Below are 19,379 nucleotides of genomic sequence, written 5' to 3' on the forward strand. Positions count from 1 at the left end.
ATAGATGTCACTGTGTGTAAAAGGAACCAACATAGTGTTGGAGGTCAATTATACTTTAAAAACAAACAAACTCATAAAAAGAGATTGTATTTGTGCCTGGAGGTGGGTGTGGGGGAAGGCCGAAGTGAAGGTACAAAGTTCCAGTTGTAAGCCAACTAAGTCCTAGGGATGTAAGGTACAACATGATAAATGTAATTAACACTATTGTGTGTTATATGCATGTTAGCCTTTTAGTAAATCCTAAAAGTTCTCATCACAAGAAAAAATGTTTTTCTCTTTAATTTGTGTCTATGAGATGACGGATGTTCACTGAGCTTACTGTGTATGTAGCTCATTATGCTGCAACCTTCAATTTAGTGCTGTTATGTCAATGGTATCTCAATAAAGCTGGAAGAAAATGAATAAATAAATAAGAGGTATGGAGGCAGTAAGTCCAACTGATGGCAGTTGAGAAGTCAATATTTTATCTTTCAATCTACTCTTTGAAATGGATATTGAATATTAAATACCTCCTTCAGTGTGTTGATTTTTTAAAATATGCTTATTTTTCTCCTCTAACCTATAAATGCATTAACTGCTACTCAAAGATTTTTTAATGTTAAATCTTTTGAAAAATAGGAGTAAACTCTCTTGGTCTGGAAAGGCAAGCCTTTGCTTTATCCAGGAGCTGTTCCCCAATTGAAAGGTAAAAAGAGCTTTTGCCCTCTATATATACGGTGACCTGCCATTACTGGAGGAAGCATTTCTTATTCCAGCTGTCATCTTTTTTTTATTCTAGTAAGAAACAGATAGAATAGTATCTTTATTTTTTTTCTTTTTCTTTTTTTTTTTAGTATCTTTCTTTAAATGAGAAAAATATCAGTCCTTTTCTTTCATTTTGATGCAACCAAGAGTCCACATTATCACTCTGGAGCTCAGTCTGGCTCTTGCTCACTCCCTGTCTGTCATAGTCCTCCTCTTTACTTTTGCTATTGCATGTTTTCTTCCCTTCTCTCAGATCCCTCTTCTAAACTAAACATAAAGAAGAGTCTTGTTTTTGCATGGTTGAGCTACAGTCATACTTCAAAGTTTAATTCTTGCTTTGCCCTTTCTTGCCCTTTTTGTGCTTTTGATTGAATACTTCAAAGCAGCTTATTGTGAACTCACATTTCATTTATAAGATCTGAGTAATTTAAAAAGGGTTTCCAGAGACTAGTTCTATGTTTTTTAGAGCTTAGCTTTTCATGAATATGCCAATCTCATTGTCTTTTTAATTTTATTTATTTATTTAAATTTTTGACCATGCCATATGGCTTGCAAGATCTCAGTTTGCCATCAAGGACTGAACCCGAGCCAAGGCAGTGAAAGCCCAGAATCCTAACCGTGGGCCACCAGGGAACTCCCTCACTGTCCTTTTAAAACTATGACAAAATTTGTGCTAAGATTACAAAGTCAGTCAAAAATATAGAACGGGAAAAGACTAGATAAGTCAGGGATTATCAACGTTACAAGTTTAAACATGGAATGACTTTCATTCCAGCTCTTTTTTTCAAATATCACAATACTCCTTATCCCCCTTTTGGTTAGTCTCTAAGCTGCCTCCAGCTCTTCTGTGACCCCATGGACTGTAGTCTGCCAGGCTCCAACGTCCATGGGATTTCCCAGGCAAGAGTACTGGAGTGGGTTGCTGTTTCCTTCTCCAGGGGATTTTCCCGACTGAGACGTCAAACCATGTCTCCTGCACTGACAGGTGGATTCTTTACCACTGAGCCACCTGAGAAGCCCCTTTATCCCCCTTATCTTTGCCTAATTCCAAAACAAGCATACCTTAAAAACAAAAAAACAAAAAAACGATGACTTCTTTGGTGAGCCTCTCAATTCAAGTAATTCATGAATAACCTGAGTGGTATTTATACCTTGGGTGTTAAAAATGGTGTGAATTACTTCTCATTTCCCAGTTCAGTTACTTAATGCATTAGAGAATTATGCATAGCATGTAAGGACACTAAGTGTTAGAAGTCCAATATCTTCAGTACAGGAATTTTCTGGGGATTACTTCTAAAGTCCAAGTAATTTAAATAAATTGTATAAATTCTTGCAGCTACTGTGTGACACATTTAGAATCATAATCCCCTGACTTCCACTGTAGCACTTTGTTTCAACTATCACAAAGCCTCTCGATCTGATGATGTCTGTTAGTTTGTGCATGCATGCACGCTCACTCACTTCAGTTGTGTCCAACTCTTGGCGACCCCATGGACTGTAGTCCACCAGGCTGAACATGGGCTTCTCCAGGCAAGAATACTGGAGTGGGTTGCCATTCCCTCCTCCAGGGGTTCTTCCCGACCCAGGGATCAAGCCCATATCTGTTGCATCTCCAGCATTGGCAGGTAGGGGTTCTTAAGGTTAGCCATTATTATATATATATATTTTGTATCCACCTTCTAATTTGGTCTTTTCATAGACACTAGTGAAACAGCTGTTTATAATGAGAGTTCTGTAAAGCCTTGCCAATTTAGAAGTTTCTCCCTTGTCTGGCCACTGATGAGCCATGTGTTAGCAACTCAAACCATAAAATTCAGGATGTGTCCCCACAAGAGAGTACAAAGATGTGGCCTTCACAAGAGCCAAAAAGTTTACTTGTCAAAACAGTTTAAGTAAAGACCTTCATTGTATTTGTTCAGTCGCTCAATCATGTCTAACTCTTTGCAACCCCATTATATAGACAGGCACAACAAAGGTTGAGATGACAAAGCCCCTTATGGTCAGGGGCCATTTGTGACAAATTTGCTGGCACAGCCAATCGAAACAGCTGCTCAGAATCCCAGGCTGTTTGACTGGCTGCCAAATGTATATCATATGTATATATTCTGAATGGCAGAGATCAAGCTCTCAAAATACAATAAAAATGCCTAAAATCAGGTAGAAAAATTTACATTTCAAAGGATCAGGGAGAGAAACAGAAATTTCTCCTGGAAGGCCTTTTGTTTCTTTAAGGTCAAAATTCTGAAAATGTGTTTTATCCAATTGGCTTTCTCTAACAAGTTTTAGACAGAGTCCATTTTCAGGGTGAGATTTCCTTTAATTCTCAATTAAGCAATAACTTGTAAGTATAAATTCCTTATGTATATAAACCGTAGTAGTAGTAGTGTTAGTTGTTCAGTCATGTCCCACTCTTTGTGATCCCATGGATTTTAGCCTGCCAGGCTCCTTTGTCCATGGCATGCTCCAGGCAAGAATACTGGAGTGGACTGCCATTCCCTTCTACAGAGGATCTTCCTGACCCAGGGATCGAACCCGGGTCTTCTGCATTTGCAGGCAGATTCTGGTAAGACCCCATATAAACCATCAGTTCAGTTCAGTTCAGTCGCTCAGTCTGTCCGACTCTTTGTGACCCCGTGGACTGCAGCATGCCAGGCCTCCCTGTCCATCACCAACTCCCAGATTTTACTTAAACCCATGTCCATCGAGTCGGTGATGCCATCCAACCATCTCATCCTCTGTCATCCCCTTCTCCTCCTGCCCTCAATCCCTCCCAGCATCAGGGTCTTTTCAAATGAGTCAGTTCTTTGCATCAGGTGGCCAGAGTATTGGAGTTTCAGCTTCAGCATCAGTCCTTCTGATGAATATTCAGGACTGATTTCCTTTAGGATGGACTGGTTGGATCTCCTTGCCATCCAAGGGACTCTCAAGAGTTTTCTCCAACACCTTCTTCAAAAGCATCAGTTCTTCAGTGCTCAGCTTGCTTTATAGCCCAGCTCTCACATCCATACATGACTGCTGGAAAAACCATAGCTTTGACTAGACGGACCTTGGTTGACAAACCGTGAAGTGAAGTGAAGTCGCTCAGTCGTGTCCGACTCTCTGCGACCCATGGACTGTAGTCCACAAGGCTCCTCTGTCCATGGGATTCTCCAGGCAAGAATACTGGAGTGGATTGCCATTTCCTTCTCCAGGGGATCTTCCCAACCCAGGGATCGAACCCAGGTCTCCCACATTGCAGGCAGATGCTTTAACCTCTGAGCCACCAGAGAAGCCCCTTGACAAACTGTACTGAGACATTATTAATAGTTTGGAGGTTGGCAATCTTTCACTCCTTTTTCTGTTATTTTGAAAGTTTTGTTGCCTATTCAGATATCAGTTTGCCAAGCTAAAACTGCTAATGACGATTTTATGGTGAACCAATGCGCTGCTTGTGAGGTTAACTTCTCTAGGTGTCACTCTAGAGTCATCTCCACTCTCTGGCTTCTCATTTCCTCCCTCTGGCAGTCTAAAACCACTGTGGTTGCTTGGATCACTGAGTGGCCAGCTCTCATATGTAGTCCCTGGATGAGGAAGTTTCCTCGTTCTCCCTTTTTTTTTCCCCCACGCTGCTTGGCTTGTGCTATCTTAGTTCTCTGACAGGGGATTGAAACCAGGCCTTTGGCAGTAAGAGGGCCAAGTCCTAACCAGTGGATAACCAGGGAATTCCCGCCTTTTTTAACTTAAATGAGGAAGCTTCCTATGGGATCATTACATAACATGTGAGGATTTACCTCCACCAGTCTTCAAGTCTCTCACTTGCCTGAGGAAGCTGTTGCTGGCTGCAAGGAGATGTGTCCTTCTTTGGAGCTGAAAGCGCTCATGTGATATTTTCACTTTCATTCTGACAAACTCTATTAAAGTAGCCAATTCAAGGAAGTCTCTTAACCAAATGACTCAGCCGAATGAGTTTTGGTTTTTACACAATGAGTAAAATTGCCCCAGTGTTTTTCAATAGAAGTAACTAAAGTACCTTTTTTGGAAACTAAGTTCAAGAAAATCATGTGTAATTTGTCTTTTCATGTGGTTTTTTTTTTTTTTCTTTTATTGATGTGGTGTGTCACAGTGATTGCTTTTCATATTATAACATTCTTGTGACCCTGGAATTAATCCCACTTTATCATGGTGTGTGGTCTTCTTTATTGTTGGACTCCATTTACTAGTATTTTGTTTAGGAGTTTTACATCTCTGCTGCTGCTGCTAAGTCGCTTCAGTCGTGTCCGACTCTGTGGGACCCCATAGACAGCAGCCCACCAGCCTCCCTCGTCCCTGGGATTCTCCAGGCAAGAACACTGGAATGGGTTGCCACTTTCTTCTCCAATGCATGAAAGTGATCTCTATTGGCCTGTAATTTTCTTCTATCCTAGTGTCTTTGTCTGGTTTTCCCTCAGGGTTGACTGAAGGGCAGCTGTGATGTGACAAGTTGATGGCTGCAACATTCTTTGTTTATTGTTTTGGCGGGAAACATTTTTTCATTAACAAAGGAAAGAGGGTGAGGAAGGGAAGGTTTCCAGAAGATGGTATTTATTGATTGGCTGTGAGGCATGCGAGAACTTAGTTCCTTGACCAAGGATCAAAGCCCGCTACAGAGGAAGTGCAGAGTCTTAGTCACTGGACCACCAGGGAAGTCCCTGAAGGAGGTAGTATTTAAACTACAGTAGTTTCCCCTTATCTACAGGGACAGTTTACGAGACCCCACTGGATACTGAAACTGAGGCTAGCATAGAACCTTATATATACAATCTTCCTTATACATATCAGGGGAGCAAAATTTGCCACCCCAAAATGTCTCTTTGGCACACGAGTCAGGGGAAACACACTAACTGAAACTGCCCACCCTGGCCAGGCACCATGTAACCATTTGTGTGAGTGATTTTACAACAGGAGGCCCTAGGAAGGAATATGGAACTACAAGCCACCGTCAATCAAAAGAGTTCGGGAAAGGTCAAAAGAAGATGCCATGTGTCCTTCCACCTCCCAGAATCCTCCTCACTGGCATCCATCTCGGTCGAGCAATGCGTGCGCCATCAGGAAGCACCCTGAATCAGAAGGATTGGCCAGAGACAACCCGGAAACTGATCCCATCACCATAAAACCTGAGACTACGAGCCACGTGACAGAGCAGTTCTCCTGGGTTCCCTCACCTTCCTGCTCTCCGCCTGTGTGACCCTTCCCAATAACGTCTCTTGCTTTGCCAGCACATGTGTCTCCTTGGACAATTCATTTCTGAGTGTTAGACAAGAGCCCCTTTTCCAGCCCTGAAAGGGGTCCCCCTTCCTGCAATACATGGGTTAATTCAAACTGAAAACAATTTCCAGAGGACTCAAGAAGACCATTTGTCCTACCTGCCTAAAAGAATTTAGATAGAGGACTTTTTCTCATCTTCATGTGAATTGCCTTCCTCCCAGTTGAAGTCCCAAACCACTACCCTCAATATCCGCTTTAATCTTTAGCTGAAGATGGTATTTAAGGTAAGGGTTTCAGCCATTCTGGAAAGCTACTGAAGTTTCCTGGGTCTTTCTCATGTATAAACGCTATTAAACTTTGATTTTCTCCTGTTAATCTGTCTCATGTCAGTTCTTAGGCCATCCAGAAAAGCCTAGAAGGGCAGAGTAAATTTTCCTCCTCCTTGACACATACATATCTATGATAAAGTTTAATTTATAAATTAGGCACAGTAAGAGATTAACAATAGCTAATAATAAAATAGAACAATTATAACAGTAATTATAAATGTCTTATATGTCTTATTTGTCTCTCAAAATGTCTTATTATACAAATTTAATACTTTTTCAACTTATCACACACTGTGGCTGTAATTTTCACAGTTCGAGGTATGACAGCAAAGGGAGAACAAATTTTTTTCCTTTTTCACAGATAGAAGATTACTATAGATCTTAGCAACCCCAGCAAAGGATTCTTTTCTTTTCCTTATTAAGTCTAGAACTTTTACCTTGTCACTTAACAGAAGCACTTCTTGTGCTCTGGGGCTGTTATTACAAAAGGTTACTTAAACATAAGCACTGCAATACTGAGATAGTTGGTCTGTTAGTTAAGTCAGCTGCCAAGAGACTACTGGGCAGCATACGCTGGACAAAGGGATGGATGGTTCATGTCCAGGCAGGATGGAGCAAGACAGCGTGAGATTTCATCATGCTATTCAGAACAGTGCAAAATTTTAAATGTATTATTAATTGCTTATTTCTGGAATTTTCTGTTTAATATTTTCAGGCTATGGTTGACCACAAGTAACTGAAACTATGGATAGTGAAACTGTGGATTGGGGTTGGGGGACTACTGTAATGTTAAAGCTGGCCAAGTGAACAGAATATGTGGAAGGGAGGTGGTGACAGAATACGGCAGAAAACCACAAGTAGTTGGGGAGGAGGTAGTGGGGACTGAAACATGGTTAGAAAAGTTAAGTATATTGTATGCAACCAGACACTCACTTACTATTTGCTTTTCTCCTTTGATTCATCTTCAGTTCAGTTCAGTTGCTCGGTTGACTCTTTGCAACCCAATGGACTTCAGCATGCCAGGCTTCCTTGTCCATCACCATCTCCTGGAGTTTGCTCAAACTCCTGTCCATAGAGTCGGTGATGCCATCCAATCATCTCATCTTCTGTCATCCGCCTTCAATCTTTCCCAGCATCAGGGTCTTTCCCAAGGAGTCAGTTCTTCACATTGGATGGCCAAAGTATTGGAGTTTCAGCTTTAGCATCAGTCCTTCTAATGAATATTCAGGACTGATTTCATTTAGGATTTACTGGTTTGATCTCCTTGCAGTCCAAGGGATTCTCAAGAGTCTTCTCCAAGACCACAGTTCAAAAGCATCAATTCTTCAGTGCTCAGTTTTCTTTATGGTCCAACTCTCACATCCATATGTGACTACTGGAAAAATCTTGCTGCTGCTACTGCTAAGTCACTTCAGCCGTGTCAGACTCTGTGTGACCCCACAGACGGCAGCCCACCAGGCTCCCCCGTCCCTGGGATTCTCCAGGCAAGAACACTGGAGTGGGTTGCCATTTCCTTCTCCAATGCATGAAAGTGGAAAGTGAAAATTGAAAGTGAAGTCGCTCAGTCAAGTCCAACTCTCAGCAACCCCATGGACTGCAGCCCACCAGGCTCCAGCCAAAAATAGATTGGCGCTGTATTTCTAGCCTTTACTTGGGCTGCCAGGTGTTGGGAGATCATTCCCCATACACAAGTCTCTCACATTTCTGCAGTTTTGTGCCAGAGGCACCAAAAGCATTTGTTCCAGGCTATCTCTTCAAGGGTGTTTGTATTATCACGGGTCTTGGTAGACAGAGATCATGTCCCCACTGAGTCAAAGGGAGGGTTTATTTCCTGTCCAGTATAATAAAGAGAAAGTCTTCTACCAGGCAAAGACTGGGTCTCTTGAACTTAGTGGTCTTTAGCTGTGAGGCAGATCCTCTATGTGTGTGTCATCTGTCTGAACAGCTCCATCTTGTCCTGTGGATTTTAGGAAAGGGAAGATGGAGGGGAGGGCAAGAGGAATCAACAGGTATGTGAGGTTTGTGCTACTTGCTGGGCTCCAAATAACAAGTCCTTTGCCTCAGAACTAGGAGTCTTATATCTTCTGTCAATGCCCATGAAACTGTGGCAGGCTAACCCTTCACAGCTCCTGACACTAGGTATTTGCCTTCTTGAAAAGCAAAAGCTTAGGTTTGGGTCTGTTTATTTTTTTTTACATGCCCTCAAATCTGATGGATCTTATTCATACTCTGCCCTTGTACGGTAGGGCTGCAGGCCAGTTGCCTGGTTCATCTCCCTTCAACTTTAAAATCCTTTGGCTAATGAATCTGAGCTCCCTATGGAGGCAAAGGGCAGCCAAATAAAAGGTGAATATTTCACTAATATAAAGACAAATGCCAAGAAACAGCTGTGTTCCAGGCCAGGCAGTGCTCAGCTTGCCATACAAAATAGGCTGTTAATAGAAATCGAATAGTAATTAACTCAAACTACTATAAGGAACATAAACCAGGATAAAAATTGAAAATTAGTCTGCTATCCAAGCATCAGTGAAAGATAGGCGACCCTAGCCAAATAGGATTTGACCATGAGATGATTCAAGCAATGCCCACTTGGGATGGGCAATGATACACAGACCACTGTCTCCTGAGAAACCTGTATGCAGTTAAATCCAGACAAGGAACAACTGACTGGTTCAAAACTGGGAAAGGAGTACCACAAGGCTGTATATTGTTGCCCTCCTTATTTAACCTATAGGCAGAGGGCATCATGCATCATGCAAAATGCTAGGTTGGATGAATCAAAAAATGAAATGACAATTGCTGGGAGAAATATCAAGAACCTCAGATATATACCACTTTAATGGCAGACAGTGAAAAGAAACTAAAGAGCCTCTTGATGAGGGCAAAAGAAGAGAATGAAAAAGCTGGCTTAAATTTCAACATTCAAAAAGCTAAGATCATGGCATCTGGTCCCCTCACTTCACGGAAAAATAGAAGCGGAAAAAGTGATAGCAGTGACTAATTTTATTTTCTTGGGCTCCAAAATCACTGCAGATAGTGACTCGCAGCCATGAAATTAAGAGACATCTGTTCCTTGGGGTGAAAGCTATGATAAACCTAGGCAGCATATTAAAAAGCAGAGGCATCACTTTGCTGACAAAAATCTGTAGAGGCCAAGCTATGGTGTTCCAGGAGTCATGTACAAATGTGAGAGTTGGACCATAAAGAAGGCTGCGTGCCGAAGAATTGATGCTTTTGAACCGTGGTGCTCGAGGAGACTTGAGAGTCCCCTCGGAGTCAAACCTAAAGGAAGTCAACCATGAATATTCATTGGAAGGACTGATGCTAAAGCTGAAGCTCTAATACTTTGACCACCTGATGAGAAGGGATGACTCACTGGAAAAGATCCTGATGATGGGAAAGATTGAGGGCAGGAGGAGAAGGGGTTGACAGTGACTGAGATCATTGGATAACATCACCAACTCAATGGACATGAATCTGAGCAAACCCCAGGAGATAGTAAAGGACAGGGAAGCGTAGATTGCTGCAGTCCATGGGGTTGAAGAGTCAGACATGACTTAGCAGAAACTGAACAACAACAGCAATGACATACAACAAAAGCCTCAATCAGTTCAGTTCAGTCGCTCGGTCGTGTCCGACTCTTTGTGACCCCATGAATCGCAGCACGCCAGGCCTCCCTGTCCATCACCAACTCCCGGAGTTCACTCAAACTCACGTCCATCGAGTCAGTGATGCCATCCAGCCATCTCATCCTCTGTCATCCCCTTCTTCTCCTGCCCCCAATCCCTCCCAGCATCAGAGTCTTTTCCAATGAGTAAATTCTTCGCATGAGGGGGCCAAAGTACTGGAGTTTCAGCTTCAGCATCATTCCTTCCAAAGAACACCCAAGACTGATCTCCTTTAGAATCCATGGACTGGTTGGATCTCCTTGCAGCCCAAGGGACTCTCAAGAGTCTTCTCCAACACCACGGTTCAAAAGCATCAATTTTTCGGCGCTCAGCTTTCTTCACAGTCCAACTCTCACATCCATACATGACACTGGAAAAACCATAGCCTTGACTAGACGCACCTTTGTTGACAAAGTAATGTCTCTGCTTTTCAATATGCTATCTAAGTTGGTCACAACTTTCCTTCCAAGGAGTAAGCGTCTTTTAATTTCATGGCTGCAGTCACCATCTGCAGTGATTTTGGAGCCCCCAAAAATAAAGTCTGATATTGTTTCCCCATCTATTTGCCATGAAGTGATGGGACCGGATGCCATGATCTTCGTTTTCTGAATGTTGAGCTTTAAGCCAACTTTTTCACTCTCCTCTTTCGCTTTCATCAAGAGGCTTTCTGATGTGAAGTTCCTCTTCACTTTCTGCCATAAGGGTGGTGTCATCTGCATATCTGAGGTTGTTGATATTTCTCCCGGCAATCTTGATTCCAGCTTGTGCTTTTTCCAGCCCAGCATTTCTCATGATGTATTCTGCATACATCGAATCTTCTAGTACTCTCTCAAGTATGTACTTATTCAAATTATCAAAATCATTGCTCTAACAGAGTAAGGTAATATAAGTAATCAATAGAAGCAAATGTAAACTTTGGGAAACTTTAGCCTTCAACTTGATTGGTGTGGTTGGTCAACACATTCCACTGATTTACAAAAACAATATAAACTCTGGGTGTGGGAAGAAGGATAAATTAGGGGCTGGAATTAACAATATACACACTACTATTTATACTATGTATAAATATAAATAGATAACCAACAAGGACCTTCTGTATAACACAGTGAACTATACTCAATATTATGTAATAACCTGTAAGGGAAAAGAATCCGAGAAAAGTGTGTATATATATATATGTATATTTTATACACATATGTTTGAGTTGCTGTGCTGTACATCTGAAACTTATATAATATTATAAATCAACTATGTTGTTTGTTGTTCAGTCACCAAGTCGTGTCCGATATTTTCTCGGTCCCATGAACTGTAACCTGCCAGGCTCTCCTCTGTCCAGGGGATTTCCCAGACAAGAATACTGGAGCAGGTTGCCATTTCCTTCTAAATTAAAAAAAAAAAAAAAAAATCTTTTTTTAAAAAAAAGAATAAAAGTCTGTAACTCTAAAAAAAAGAAATAAACTATTTGAAAATTTTAAATTAGTAAAAAGATCGATCGCTATGAAGTGAACATTTAGGTCATCCATCTCTGAAAGTATCTTTAATAACTCAAATCCTCTCTTCAAAGCGTTTAAGTCTAAATGATGGAAGGCAGTGAAGATGTAATACGATTTGTGTGGCTCAATGGTTTCTTGATGATCTAATCAATAGTTTTCTTTGGCTTCTCTTATAATTAATATTTGTAAATAATTTAGACAGATATTGAAGAAGGATCAAAGGGATTGTGTTTCTATGTGCCTTTGTAGATGGACTCTATCCAAATATGGCATTATCTGAAAAATAAAAGAATAAGTATCTATTACATATCTTATAATACATTTCATAGTTCCAGAATAACCCTGAAGGCAGAGAGAAGTACTGTTTCATAGATACAAGGAATAAGGTTTAGAGACACTAAATGACTAAAGGCATGAGACTACTCAGTGACAGAAGCAGAACTTGAACCCAAGTGCAATGGGCTGAATGTTTGTGCTCCTCCAAATTCTTATGCTGAAACCCTAATCCCGATGGGATGGTCTTTGGAGGCAGGGCCTTTGGGAGGTAATTAAGTCATGAGAGTGGAGTCCTCATGAAAGGGATTCGTGCTCTTACTGGACTAGCCCCCCCAAACTAGCCAGCTGTTTCTATTGTGTAACAATACGGCAAGAAACAGCTCTCTGAAAACTAGGAAGAGGGAACTCCAAGAACCCAATCGTGCTGGCACCCTGATCTCAGACCTCCAGCCTCCAGAACTGTGAGAAATAAAGTTAGTTGCTTAAGCCACTCAGTCTATAGTAATTTGTTATAGCAGCCCAAACTGAGTAAGACCCCAAGTCTTCCATTTTTAAGACATGGTTAAGTAAGACTCTCCCTCTTTTGACTGATATATCTCCAAATGGAAAATTGAGCTTCAAAATACCTGTGAGTCTGTTTCAGTTCATTTGAGTCTTACTTTAGATTTCACATATAAATGATGTCATATGGTATTTGTCTCTTTCTGGCTTACTTCACTTAGTACAGTAAACTCTATGTGCACCCATGTTGCTGCAAATGGTGTTATTTCATTCTTTTTTGTGGTTGAAATTGTGTGGGTTTTCTTAGAATTGTGGTGGTTCAGTCACTAAGTCGTGTCTGACTCTTGAGATGCCATGGACTGTAGCTCGCAAAGTGCCTCTGTCCATGGGATTTTCCTGGCAAGAATACTAGAGTGGGTTGCCATTTCCTTCTCCAGGGGATCTTCCCGACCCAGGGATAGAACCCTGGTCTCCTGCGTTGCTGGCAGATTCTTTACCAACCGAGCTACCAGGGAAGCGGAATACTTCCTCCTTGTAAAAGAGTTATTTTTTGAGCAAAGTTAACATATGACTGTTACAGATCAACTTTAAAACACAATGGAGAATCTCAGGTTTCCAGGCCACACTGTATCACCCTCTCTGCCCTGCTTATGAACGTGGTAGGTCAGTGTATTTGTCATCAAAGAAGTTACATTTCCAATATGGCAACTATTTTGTTTGTGACCTAACTTAATCATTTGTTGGTTATGTTTAACATAAATTATACTCTTTTTATTTTTTTCAAAATAAATGGAAAAATACCATCAGTTACTTGTCTTGACTTACAAACAAGTATTTAACAATTAAAATATTTACCAGCAGTTCTTCTTCCTCCCTCCTGCAAAATAATACCACCAACACCACATGCCACCTCACCCCAAACTTCCTCCACATTTTATCATTGTGTCTCAGGTCTTTTTGTTTGATGTTTGTCATCAAAATCATTTCCACTGTATCTCAATTTTGCATATAACATTTTTGCAGACGTAACAGAAATTGATGGACAAGGAGGCCTCTGGATCCTTCTCAAAATATGGTTCTTAGGCCATCAGACTCAATATCACCTCTGCCCGCCTGAGAATGAATATTCCAGGACCCAAACTAGAGCCTATTGAATGAGGTGGAGATGATCCCTCAAATCCTGTAAACATGAGGAAATGAGGATCTCTGGTCTATAGTAGATCTTACTAGCCTAGTTTACATCAACTAGCCTAGTTTACCGATGCACATTTAACTTCAAACAGATTGCCTTTTAACTATCCCAGAGCAATATGTATGAACCTCTTTCATTCCTAGAAATAACTCCTGAGTTTACTTATAGATCCCTCCTGTCAACTGGGCAGGAATCCTACCGCAGCATCTTACCTTTTGGTGGAAAATGCCTTTTCTCCTTGTGAACGAGGAGACTCAGTTTGACCCAGGAGCTCCTGTCACTGTTGGGAACAGGTTTTTTGACCTGGTCGTGAGTAAGGGACTTGTAGGCACCATGGAAATGCCTCTTTTGAACTCTCAATAAGCTGACTTGATTGCTTCTTTCCACCAGGCAGTTGGATTCTCGCCTTTCGTTAATCTCCTCCAGGAGACGTTTGTCTATTTTAAGTTTTTTAATTGTTTCACTGTTTCTGTTTACAGATACCATTATGCTGACAAACTAATCATCAAGTGGTTCTTGCCGTCCTGCAAACAAATGCAGAAAAAAAAAATACTATCAATTGCTCGCTTGACCTCAAATCCAATATTCACAATCAGATATTCGCCAACATCTCCAGTTACTTTATCAAGTGATTACCTCATGGCAAGTATTTCTCCTGCAGATACCACCACCACTGTGCCCCTCCCCCAACCTCCCTGCATCTCTTACCATTGCTTTCTAAGGTCTTGATATTTCCTGAGGAGAAAGAAAAGACCAGAGAAAGAGGATACAGTGAGAGAATATATTTTGGTTTTTAAAGTGATACTATGTATTGATTTTTGCTTTAAGGAACTTTCATTGCTTATTCTGATTATAAAGATAATATGAACTTATTATAGGAAATGAAGAAAATACAGCAAAGTATAAGGTAGAAAAGCTAAAATCACTTGTAATCCTGACACAGCTAAATTAACATTTTGGATGTTTCTTTGCTAATAAATATCCAAAGATATTTCATTATAAAAAGTACAAGGGGTTCCCTGGCTATCTAGTGGTCAGAACTCTGAGATTCCACTGGCGAGGCTGCGTTGGATCCCTACTCAGGGAACTAAGATCCCTCAGGCTTAGCACTACAGCCAAAAATTAAAAATAAATACAGAAGACATCAAACTGGTCATACGAAAGCACAAATTTTAAACATATGTTTTTAACTATTTAGGAAGATTTTGCTTGTTAGGCCAGTAAATTTGTCTTTTCAGGGATTTGAAGCACTTAAAAATCAGATATGCTAAATTTACAAAGGAGATTAAAAATATTTTAAGGATTTGTACTAACTAAGTTTGTAAATATACAACTCGAGGTGTTTAAATCTTTTCGGCTTGGGTTAACTGAATATTAATTGCAGAAAAAATAAGAATGATCATTCTTTATACAAAAATAACTCAATTTAGGGAATTTTCTGGCAATCCAGAGGTTAGCACTTCATGCTTTTATAGCCGGGGGCAGTGGTCTTTCAGTCTCTTGTTGGGGAACTAAGATCCCACAAGCCATGTGGCATAGACAAATTTAAAAAAAAGAAAAAAAACCACAATGTATAAATAGAATACAACTCATGTTGAAATCAGCATTTTCACTTTAGAAAATCAGTATTATGAGTCCTAAAGTCCTACCAACCCAAATGTCCATCTACAGCTGAGTGGATAAATAAATCATGGTATACCCACACAATAGATACTATGCAGTTAGTAAGAAAAAAAAAGATAGTACTATTGATACACATAATAACATGGCTGACTCTCAGAATAATTGGGTTGAGTGAAGAAAAGTCAGACCAAAAAAAATGGTATTGTATGATTCTACTCATACAAAATTTTATGAAATATGAACTACTCCATAGTGACCGAAAGCAGAGAAGTGGTTGTCTGGAAATGAGGAAGTGTTAAGAACAATGGCAGCAAGCAGGATTGTAAAGTAATACACTGTATGAGTAAGCTTTTAGTGGTGATTAATATGTTTGTTATCTTGATTGTGGTGATGGTTTCATATTTTTGCATATATCAAAGCTAATCAAATTGTATATAGATCATCCTTGACTTAGGGTGAGGTTTCAACCAGATAAACCCATGGTTTATTGAAAATGTCTTAAGGTGAAAATGCATTTAATACACCTAACCTACCAAACATGATAGCTTAGCCTCACCTACTTTAACGTGCTAAGAACATGTACATTGGCTTTCAGTTGGGCAAAATCATGTAACACTTACTATAAAACTTATTTTATAATAAAGTGCTGATTATCAAATGTAGTTAATTGAACATTCTACTGAAAGTGAAAAACTGAATGGTTGTAATTGTATCAGTCATTTTCACTTTTGATCACATGGCTGACTGGGAGCTGGGAGTATTGTCCCACGAGTCACTAGCCTGGGAAAAGATCAAAGTTCAAAATTTGAAGTATTTGAAATAGGGTTTCTACTGAATACATATTGCTTTTGCACCATCATAAAGTTGAAAAATTGCACACCAAATCATTGTAAGTTAGAGACCGTCTGCACTTTAAACATGCAGTTTATTGTATGTCAATTATATCACAATAAAGCTGTTGAATAAAATTGGGATTAGCACTGAGCACATTGCGTAAAGCAAGTGGTTAATAAATACTTGTTGAATGAATAAAAAGTATATTATTTATCAGATAATTTCTATTCACTTAACGTTAACATTGTGAGAATTTTTCATATCACTACGCGTCATTGGTAATAAAAAAGGTACTCTCTGATGACAGTAGTCTATCATATGGATTTATAACAATTAATTGATTAGTCTCTTTATTGTTAGACTTTTAGATTGTTTACCCTTTAACACTTTCAAGTGACAAAAATCTTGCAAATATATATTATTTTAGGAAACCCACAAGATATCAGTTTTCCATTCCTAAATACACGAAAGGATAAGAGGTATAGTTTCAGAGTTCTCTGGGCTAACAAATAAATCTTACAAGAAAAAAGTTACTTGAAGAAAACAGTTGCTCGGAATAAAAGCAAATGCTTTAATGGAGAATGAAATTCCTGACTTTTTTTTCTTCCCTCTGTCCAGAGCCATGAGGAAGATTCAGATATTCTGAACAATCATAAAGAATTGCCTCAGGAAGTTATTGCCACAATAATGATGCAAAACTCAGAGGCATGCAACAATAAACATTTATTCTCATGCTCAGTAGTAGATTGTTCAGATTCAGGCGAATTTGGTTGGGACTGGCTCCCAGCTGAGGGTGAAGGTCCTATAATTCTAGGATTAAGAGAAATAAGTAAAGCTATTTTTCTCTAATCCAATATCTCAGATGGGATCTAACTCTCCTATACTCATTTCATTTCTGGGAATTTTTAAGAACGTAAACTCTGTTTTAAGAATATGAGAAGAAAAGCTTTTTTAATAAATGACAATTGTATTGCACCATCTCTGGCATATACAGTCTTTCTGCTTTATCTTTCTCTTTCCTGTCTCCCTGGGAAAATCCTTGATTTCAGGCATCATATTATTTACAATAATATGGAGTTGGAGCTCAGTATAATGTAGGAGCTCAATAAAAAGCAGTTGACTTTCCTAAAAGTATAAATCCAGTAATGTTAGCTCACAAATATAAAAGATATACAACCCACCAAGAAATGATCCCTTGGTTTTCAAGTAAGCAATTCTTTAGGCAAGATATCAGTTGCAGAAGTGAACAAGGAAGAGAGAAGATACCTTTTCAACATTGGATCTAGCAAGTTTAAACTGAAGGGAGATAAAATATTTTATGCACTCAATTAACACTAAATAATTGGCCTCAATCTTGCTAACTCTATTTTGATTACCTGTTAATTATCCAAAGTAGTAAAAACAAGAAGATATGAATGAAATAAATCTACAAATAGCTCCTATATCTCATTTTTGTCATTAATTTCAAGTTACTTTTACTAGAGATACTAATTTGTTGGAAATTAAACTCCTTGAATTCTGTCTCCTTTACTGCTTTTACTGTTTATCATCCTCTCTGCAAGATGTTCAAATGAAAAACAAGTGGGGACATGACTAAAAGAAGTAGAAAACAAGGTAATTGTCTCATGTTCTTTTGAGCTAATTTATATTTTGTTAAAAGCCCATTATATAGATTTACTGCAAATGAAATGTAGATGTCTTAGTCACAAATTCACTAAGAAGATCACGGAGTTCAAACTTTTAACTAATAGACTAATTTATTTGATATCACTGTGCATTCTCACCCTACATGTGTTTTATTTTATTATTTTTAAAATAATTTTTATTGGAGTACAGTTTCTTTACAATGTGTTAGTTTCTACTGTACAGCAAAATGAATCAGCCGTACATATACATCTATCCTCTCCCTTTTGGATTCCTTCCCATCCAAGTCACCACAGTGCACTGGGAACTAGTCAATCAAGTCCAGGAAGCACAGAGAGTCCCATATAAGATAAACTCAAGGAGAAACACACCAAGACACATATTAATCAAACTAATAAAAATTAAATACAAAGAAAAATTATTAAAAGCAGCATAGGAAAATAAAACTCATTACAAAGCACATGAACACAGGAGCCAACTAAAATTAGACACAGCAAGAGTCTAATGGTAAGAGCATGGAATCTGAAGTCAAAAAGGTTTGACTCCTGTTCAAACTATGCTAATTGCGTGGCCTCAGTTAAGTTACCTTCTCTGGCCCTCAGTTACCTTACATGTTTAATGGAAATAACATCCAACTCACTGAGAACCATAAGGATTAAATGAGCTAATACATTATCAAGAACTTAATATAAACAAAACTCAATAAACGGTAACTTGAAAATATTAGTCACTGTAAAAACATTTTTGTTTAATTGGATAAATAAATAGTATTTTTGTCCCCTCAGTTATTAATCTGTTTATTTGCTATGTGATCAAACTGAAGTGACTTAGCAGCAGCAGCAGGTTCAGCTACATAATTTGAGGTGGCTAGAGCAAAATGATAAGGCAAGGGCCCTTGTTGAAAAATCACTGAGAATTTTAAGATGGTGGCAGAAGAGCATTAAACCAAGTGGGCCCCTTCTTAGGGATAGGGGCTGGCGCTTGTGTGACGGTAGAGAGAGGTCACATGTCTATGAAACTGGCTATATGTGTGACATAGGAACAAGTCAATTTCTATGCTTAAATCACCTAGTTTCAGTGTCTTAAATGGAGGTAAATAATGCGCCTAACCTATATCTTTTTAAAGGTATGTATTTTTAAGCATGCATATACAGTCAGTTCAGTCCCTCAGTCATGTCCGACTCTTTGTGACTCTATGGACTGCAGCACGCCAGGCTTCCCTGTCCGTCACCAACTCCCAGGGCTTATTCACACTCATGTCCATCGAGTCAGTGATGCCATCCATCTCATTCTCTGTTGTCCCCTTCTCCTTGAAGGGTTGTTCTTGAACCACGCAAAGACGCCGGGATTCTTGGCTTCAGGAGGAGAAGAATTCAATCCGGGGCCAGAGACGAGGCTTGATCGCTCAGAGCTTTTGTCTAATAAAATTTTATTAAAGTATAAAGGAGATAGAGAAAGCTTCTGACATAAGCATCAGAAGGGGGCAGAAATAGTACCCGCTTGCTAGTGTTAGCAATGGAGTTATATACTCTCCAATGAATCCAAAGAATGTCTGGAGGTTGTAAAGACCTCACCAGACCTACTCCCATAATTTACATTTTAAGATAACAGGATTAGCCAGAAGGTTTAATCCAGAGACTGTCCTCAGGCAGGATACATTATTGTTATATAATCCTAAGGAATGTAGAGGGGAAAAAAAGTTTGTCCTTTCTTCCTCTGATACTTCCAGACACCTCTCTCGTTGGGGACCCCTAGACTTCTTATCAATCGACCTAGGAAATGACTCTGGCATTCTCCTGTCTTCAGTCTTTCCCAGCATCATAGTCTTTTCAAATGAGTCAGTTCATCATAT

At 39.5% G+C, this 19,379-nt stretch overlaps 1 protein-coding gene across 1 annotated transcript; it reads right to left on the minus strand.

Annotated features, from left to right (window-relative positions):
• Positions 1 to 11,713: 11,713 nt before the first annotated feature.
• On the minus strand, positions 11,714 to 14,077 carry SPATA45 (spermatogenesis associated 45). Its single transcript, XM_040263145.1, has 2 exons — positions 13,639 to 14,077; positions 11,714 to 11,733 (listed from the first exon to the last, which is right to left on the minus strand). The coding sequence occupies exons 1-2, from the start codon at positions 13,910 to 13,912 to the stop codon at positions 11,714 to 11,716; spliced, it is 294 nt and encodes a 97-aa protein (XP_040119079.1). The 5' UTR covers positions 13,913 to 14,077.
• Between the last annotated feature and the right edge of the window lie 5,302 nt (positions 14,078 to 19,379).

This window comes from Oryx dammah, unplaced genomic scaffold (genome assembly GCF_014754425.2).
Source record: "Oryx dammah isolate SB20612 unplaced genomic scaffold, SCBI_Odam_1.1 HiC_scaffold_21, whole genome shotgun sequence".
Taxonomy (NCBI): domain Eukaryota; kingdom Metazoa; phylum Chordata; class Mammalia; order Artiodactyla; family Bovidae; genus Oryx; species Oryx dammah.

Bases quoted from the DNA above. Each gene is read 5' to 3' on its own strand.
- SPATA45 (XM_040263145.1), bottom strand. From the start codon at position 13,912: ATGGTATCTGTAAACAGAAACAGTGAAACAATTAAAAAACTTAAAATA. The intron at 11,734-13,638 runs GTAAGATGCTGC...TTTATTTTTCAG, and splicing joins AAGGCATTTTCCACCAAAAG to ATAATGCCATATTTGGATAG.